We start from the raw sequence: 7,696 nt of genomic DNA on the forward strand, positions 1-7,696 counted from the left end.
AACCACCAAACATAGTTTTTTTATCTAACAGGTTTCTCTTTGTTCCTTCACACCGATTCACAGTCTACTAGGCACCTTCATAATTGAACAAAACTCCTTGCCGAGCCATGTCACCAAAATCTAATACTCGATGCCAGAGCTTCTCCTAAGTTTTCACTTGTGAAGTTATTGCAAAATAATCTTTCAATAGCTAAAATTGTTTACGATAACAACTACCATAGCAGTGTTCATGTGCCTTAGTTTGGTCGGATAATTGGAATTTGTTGAATGTTCTTTTTTAGGTTTGTTTCTTTAATTTTGTTTTATGAGACAATATGATAAAGAATTAAAGCAGAATTGGGTATGTTATGTGTTTGATTTCCAAAATAAGTGAGAAAAGAAATTGCATATTCAACTTTTTTTTTAATTAATTATCTCTAAAATTAAGGAATTAAGATTTTTTTTGGGTTTCTCTTTTTGGGTAAATTTCATTTACATGTCCTGAGATTTGAGTTAATGTCAATCATATCCAAGACTTTTCAAAACTGATCAACTTAGTTCTTGAACCAACTTATTCAATGTATTTTGTAGTTAATTTTTCCACCAGAAAAAACCTTTACCTTTTCCTTGAGAGAAAGAATGAAATGCAAAAAAAAAAAAAAAAAAAAGTATTGATTAATGCCTATTTTACTAATAATGTCCATTACTTACTTAATAGGGAGTTAGCTAAGGATAAATATGGTCGTGATTCCCACCCATAATGGCAGAGTGTGGTGAATTGTTGTCAAAAAAATGCCGGAAATTTTATCAGGATTTCTTCTCAAATGCTACCTTATTTCTCTCCCTTGTGTATGTGTTTGTTTTTCAAAAAAAAATAATAATAATAATAATAAAAAAATAAAAAGCTACCTTATTCATGTTTGGTAATAACTACTGAAATAAATTTGGCTAGCTCTTGCAAGTTAACTTTTCACGGGCAGAAAGAAAAAGGAAAAAGTTCGTACGTTGGAGCTTACAGAAAATATTTTTTACTTTTTTTTTTTCTTATAAATACTTCTTTAATGAAATTCAGGTTTAGTCTTAAGCCATATCATGGCTGATATTTCAGCGGTGACGACCCTGCAGTTTTCTTACCTCATGCATAATTGGGAGAACCAACATCTACCAAAAGCTGCAGCAGTTATAAATAACCAGAATGGCTTAACGTCCGTATTAGCTATTATTGTTGCTTATGTTGCAGATACCTGTACAGGACTATTCAACATGATTTTCTTCTCCACTGTCTCCCATATTGTGGTGAGTCCTTCTTCAAGTCCTATACTAACTAATATCTTGTAAGGTGGAAAGTCAAAGGGGAACCTTTAAGTTTGTGATAATTTTGACTTTGGTTCTTACAAAGAAAGGGGGGAGAAATCTATTCTCCATTCCCTATTTTTTAAAACATTCAAACAAAGTAAAAGGGTAAATTTTTCCCTCCACTCTCATTTATGATCTATTTGGATTGAGAGGGAGTAAAGGAAAGTAGAGTATCATTAATTAAAAATTAACCTAATTTTCAATCAATTCTACTCTACTTTCCCTCCCTTCGTGCTCAATCCAAACAAGTTATACTCTTATCTCCTTTCCCTCCTCTCTACTCTCCTCGCTCTCTGCCTCTCCCTCCATACTTCAAACATAACGTAAGAGTTTATAAAATCTCATACATTTTCTTTTCTTAAAACATCTCATACATAATTAAACAAATAAAAGAAAAGGTTTAGTTTTCCTATACAAGTCCATGGTGAGGTGTTGCAAAATATTTTGTACAGTAAAAGGCAAACTAGACCCTTTAGCCTTCGAGTTTGTGATAAGTTTGACCATTCTGTATACATTATAATATTTAGTATCAATATAGTTTGATGCACTGTTTCAGAATATAAATATATATATATATATATACACACACATAATAATAACTAAAGTTTAGAGAAAATTCAATTAGATTTTAATTGAATTCTCAATTTTGCATCACATGTTCTATTTAATTTTTTAATTTTGTGTCAAGTGAATTATTGAGTGTAAAAATTGAAAAGTCTAAATTCAATTAGATTTCAATTGGAATCTAATTTTCTGTTACATGTCCATCTAAGTTTTTAATTTTTGTGGCAAGTGAATTATTAGGTGCATAAATCAAAGAGTCTAAACCAATTAAATACTAAATCATACATATATATATAATAAGAAACCATTATATATTTTAGAAATATATAGTTTAAAAAAAAGTAAGCTAAACCATGTATAATTTGAACCATATAATTATGCTTATTTTTAATTGTATCCGTGCATATGCACGAGACTACAGAGAGAGAGAGAGAGAGAACAATTATTATTAGTCTAATCATGTAACTGGTCCACACAAAGTGAGGAAAAAGTTTTATAAAATAGATTGTTGATATATGCTCATTAACATGACCATATTACACAATATAGCCAAATGTGACATCATACCCTTTTTAATATATTTTTTTAGTGTAAAGAAATTCCTTTTGTTTTGCATTGGAAAATATGGGGAAAATATCATCTTATACTTGTTTACTTCCACTCTTTCATATCAATACTTATAATCCATGTGAAAATGTCTATATCTTATTACATGAAAATAAATGTAAAAATATTAGTCCGAAAAATATTACTGATAGCTATTGAGGTTTCACTGAAATCCAAACAACATATTGCCTTTCTGGTTGCAGGGATTAGCATTGTATTGGATTTCAGCCAGGTTTCCAAGTCCAAACACAAATATTGGACTTTTCTATGCTACAGCACTGGCAGTAGCACTGGGCAGATCTAGTCGAGTTCCGGTTTTAAAAGCCTTTCTTGCGGTTCAGTTCCGTAGAGAAAATCCCAACGTAGTCGACGAAGGAGGAATTAGCTATCTTACAAACGCTTGGTAGAGCACTGCTGCGTGTTTTGCAAGCATAATCTCTTTTGCTATTTCAAATTTCCCATGGGCGACACGATTCCTTATTTCCACTCGGGTTATGGGTGCAAATCTTTTGCTGTTCTTGTCTGGCTTCGCCTTTTACCACCACGAAAGACCAACTATGACTGGGAGCCCACTTGGTATTTATTTTCGAGTCTTCAGGGCAGCTATATCCAAAAGGCAACTAAACTACCCAAATATACCTACTCAGTATAATTGGAAAGATCTTGCATCAAATCAGCACTACACGAACCATACTCGTCAAATACTTTTGTTGCCAAAATGTCAATTTTTCAGGTATAGTGCTCTCTCTCTCTCTCTCTCTCTCTCTCTCTCTCTCTCTCTCTCTCTCCCCTTACTAACGAGGGTGTTTAGAGCTCTTTGAGTACCTACTATTTCAATTTTCCCACGCACTAGATCATGTGCCCCCCCCCCCCCCTCTCTCTCTCTCTCTGTAAGCCTTAGCTGGTAAATATGTTGAATACAGGTGGTTAGATAAAGCTGCTTTAATTGAAGAAACATCGTCAATCAGTCAGGAAGAACAAGAGAATCTTGGGAGGCTCTGCACAGTCAAACAAGTGAAGGATGTCAAGCACCATTTGAAATTAATACCTATGTGGGCAACCTTATTCGCCTTTGGTATGGTCAAGCTAGGCTAACGGACACACTTTCTTTAATAAACAAAGTAGCAACATGGATGTTCTAGTTGGTAAGGTCAAGGTTCCCCTGATGACTTTCATTGTAGTCAAGTCCCTTATAAGCTCCATAACGGAAAGGCTGCTTCAGATGATGTTCAAATTAACAAAACAAAGACATTTTGAACTGGTAGCAATTGGTGCTGGAATGGTTTGCTCTATATTATGCTGCATTACAGCTTGGCAAGTGGAGATCCGCAGACTGATGGCCTGTTTGGATGAAATGGGAAAGGAGGGAAAATGGAGGAGAGTAGAGTAAAGTTGGCTAAATATAAACTAATTTTATGCTAAATCTACTCTACTCCCTCTCCCACACCCTCTATCCAAACAGACCTTGAATTTAATTAAGAAAGAGGGAATTGTCCTAGTAACCCAAATAAGATTATCTCCATGAGTGTCTTCTGGTTACTTCCACAATTTTTTTTGTTAGGATTAATGTTAGGACTTGCTAGTAAAGGGCTTGAGAAATTCATCTCTAACCACGTCAGTAAATCAATGAGGAGGTACGGGCCGATATTCAGTAACTTTGTAACAGGTTTGGGAAATTTCTTCAGCATCCCTTTCGTTTTACTATTCAAAAGCTGGTTCAGGGAAACCATAAACACGAGTCATCTCGATAGGTATTATCTAGCTTTAGCAATACTAAGTTCCGTGTTCCTTTGCATCTATCTGTGTGTTTTACCTATTTCTGCCGGCATGGAAGATCTACTGGAGGATATGGAATCAGATGATCGGGGATTGGAAGATGTTACTCTTGATTGAGCCACTAACATCTGATTGAAAGGGTATATATAGATAAAGCATCCATTGCCATTTGAATCAACAACATATGTGATCAATAACCACAGATGCATCCACTACCCTGTCCCTGAGTCTATGGAGAAACACCCTTTACAGTAATTCTTTGAAAATGAGGAGGAAGTTACTGGTCTCACACCACGTACCCATGTACTGTGAATTTTTTGGAGTCCTAGTCCTTTAAAGTTTCCGCTGATTTGTACGTACTTGAGTTTTTATTTTTGTGAGGCAAAAATGGCAGGCTCAAGCTTTAAATTTTCTTTTTTAATACATTTGAACTATTCTTCACTCTTGAATTTGCTTTCTTTACAAATTGTACTATTTCAATTCTATTCCAGTTCCAAAGCCCTTTTTTGCTCCCTCTATAGTTTATATATTGGTAGAACGATGGCCCTCCACTTTGGTTCTATTCGGTCCACTTTGGTCCTAATTGGTCCATTCTATCCACTTTGGTCCTATTCTGTTCAGAAGGTCCATTTGGTCCTATTTGCTCAATTCTGTCCACTTTGGTCCTATTCAGCCCATTCGGTCTTATTCGGTTTTATTCGGTCCATTTTGGTCTATTTTGGTCCTATTCGGTCCATTCTCTCCATTTTGGTCCTATTCGGTCCCTAATGGTCTTATTCAGTCATATTCTGTCCACTTCGGTCTAATTTGGTTCTATTCTGTCTATTCGGTCCTATTTAGTCCATTCTGTCTACTTTAGTTTTATTTGGTTCATTCAATCTTATTCAATCCACTTAGGTTCTATTCGGTCCACATTAGTCTTATTCAGTCCATTTTATCCACTTCAGGTTTATTCAGTCCAATTTAGTCATATTTGGTCCACTTTGGTCCAATTAAGTCTTATTCGGTCCACTTTGGTCTATTCGGTCTACTATGTCCACTTTAATCTATTCGGTCCCCTTTTGTCCCAATTTTGTCGTATTCAGTCCACACTGGTCCAATTCCATCTTATTTGGTCCAATTGGTCCTATTCGGTCCACTTTGATCTATTCAGTCCCCTTTTGTCATATTTTGTCCACTTCGGTCAAATTCCATTCAATTCATTTCGGTCCACTTTGGTCCATTCAGTCAATTTCTGTGTACTTACATAATGGGAAAAGACAAGTTTATGTTAAAAAAATAAATAGTTTAAGTTCAATACTAAGTAATATAATATATTATATAAATTAAATGCAAAGAAATTAAAACAACATCAAAAAACCTTCCAAACTATTCAGTCATAAGAAATTGTCTACAAATCAAAACAATTTCTTATTGATAAAATTGTGCTAAAGAATGCAAAATATATGCCATATATAAGTCCTATGAATTAAGAAATGCAACTATTATGCACCTCTATACAAGGTAATATATGGACTTAATTGAAATTTTACATGATTAATAATAGTTTTTCTTAATGAATTATGGCAACATGGTTGAGATTTATTTGCAAACTACAAATGGACTAAATGCTAAAAGAGAGCTATAGGTAATGGATACCACCAAGTATATTGATATTTTTATTTTCATATTTAACACCAAAGTATCTTGATAAAAGATGGAGGAAGTGTTTCAAGGACACCTACACTAATTTCGCTCAAGTTTAGTAGAAAATATGCATATGTAACGTAGATGTGGATCATGTATGTTTCCTTCTAAAATTTGATGTCTAACAAGTCTGTTTGTCATGTCTTTCCACATGTTGTGGATGTCTGTCAATTATTTTTATGGAAATAAATAGCATGATAGAAACATAAGTAGTGTGCCCTTGTTTCACCTAATAAAAAATCCTTTATTTTGAACTAGAATAATTTATTTTCATTTGTTTTTTAACTCATCATAGCATTGAATAAGGTGATGATATTTAAAATTTGTTAACTATCTAGTGCATTGCCCAGATTATTAACTAGTTGTTCTATGAATCCATATTATCTATTCTCAAAATTTATGAGATTCGGTAGGGATCTTAGTTGTAAACAAATATTTTTTCGGAAGTGATAATATGTATAGGATGTTTACATATACTCTCTACTATAAAATAATTATATATACTACTGAATGAGAGATCAGGGGACCATGGCCCTTTAGTTTCAACATAGTTTCTTCGCTGGTATATCATATTACCATAATTTAGTACAATACGATTACCCCATGGAGTGATGTTAATCAAATATTATCACCACACCACATGGGAATGTGATTTTTTTTTTTTTTTCAATTTATTTATTTCTAAAATATATTTTTGACTCTTAAAGTTTAGGACTTGTTATCATTTTGGTCATTTATGCTTTAAAATTTGTATTTTGACCTTTTATATTTGTTTCTTTTTTTTTTTTTCTATTAACAATATTATACATTTTTGTTAGTAATTTAACTTTTAAATGGCCTTCATGTTTAACAAATTCATGAAATACTAGCTCCAAAATATTGTGGAAGGTAGAATTTTCATTGCTAGGCATAAAAACATATTATAGATGTTATCAAGATACCACTAAGGTTTTGTTACTTTTGTATTTTATTTTTTTGTTAAAAAATTGCCAAAAATGTAAAATTGACCTTTCAGTTTTTTTTTTTTATTTCAATCCTTTAACTTTCAGTTTTGTCATTTCAGTCCTCTAACTTTCAATTGTTGTCAATTTGGTACTCCGTTAAACTCCAATTATGTCCTGCCGTTAATTGAGCCAAAACAACGTCGTTTTGATTTTTTTTTTTTTTTATAATAAATTTCGGAATTAAAAAAAAAAAAAAAACATTTCGTGTTTCCCCTTACCTGAAATCAAAACCAATACATTAGAAAATTCAACACAATCACCGCATCTCAAATTTTGTATGAGAGTCCAAACCCCAAAAAGCTCTTATCTTCTATCACTCAAAAACCCTAATCCTTGAAGAGGAAAAAAAAATCCCAAAAACACACACACAGACAGACACAGGCATGGCTTCGCAAACTCCAAACCTGGAGTGTCGAATGTACGAGGCGAAGTACTCGGAGGTTGACATGGCAGTGATGATTCAGGTGAAGAACAGCCAACATGGGCGCCTACGTCTCACTCCTCGAGTACAACAACATCGAGGGCATGATCTTGTTCTTCGAGCTCTCGCGGTGTCAAATTCGAAGCGTCAACAATCTCATCAAAGTGGGTCGGATCGAGCCCATGATGGTGCTCCGTGTTGACAAAGAGAAGGGCTACATCGACCTTAGCAAGAGGAGAGTCTCCGAAGAAGATATCCAGGCTCCGGGTCGGATTCTTTTTTTTTAATATCAGTTTTTTTTTTT

At 33.8% G+C, this 7,696-nt stretch overlaps 1 protein-coding gene across 1 annotated transcript; it reads left to right on the forward strand.

Moving 5' to 3' along the window:
* The first annotated feature begins 1,071 nt into the window (after positions 1-1,071).
* Positions 1,072-4,398, forward strand: LOC111994116 (protein NRT1/ PTR FAMILY 8.1). Its single transcript, XM_024025974.1, has 4 exons — positions 1,072-1,275; positions 2,709-2,908; positions 3,429-3,580; positions 4,067-4,398. Exons 1-4 carry the CDS (start codon positions 1,072-1,074, stop codon positions 4,396-4,398), a joined length of 888 nt encoding a protein of 295 aa, XP_023881742.1.
* Positions 4,399-7,696: the final 3,298 nt, after the last annotated feature.

The sequence above is a fragment of the Quercus suber genome, unplaced genomic scaffold (assembly GCF_002906115.3).
Source record: "Quercus suber isolate HL8 unplaced genomic scaffold, Cork oak 2.0 scaffold_112, whole genome shotgun sequence".
Lineage (NCBI taxonomy): Eukaryota > Viridiplantae > Streptophyta > Magnoliopsida > Fagales > Fagaceae > Quercus > Quercus suber.

Excerpts from the sequence above, each read along its gene's own strand:
- LOC111994116 (XM_024025974.1), top strand. The coding sequence starts at position 1,072 with ATGGCTGATATTTCAGCGGTGACGACCCTGCAGTTTTCTTACCTCATG. Across the intron at positions 1,276-2,708 it reads CCACTGTCTCCCATATTGTG|GGATTAGCATTGTATTGGAT; the intron begins GTGAGTCCTTCT and ends TTCTGGTTGCAG. Across the intron at positions 2,909-3,428 it reads AGCTATCTTACAAACGCTTG|GTGGTTAGATAAAGCTGCTT; the intron begins GTAGAGCACTGC and ends TGTTGAATACAG.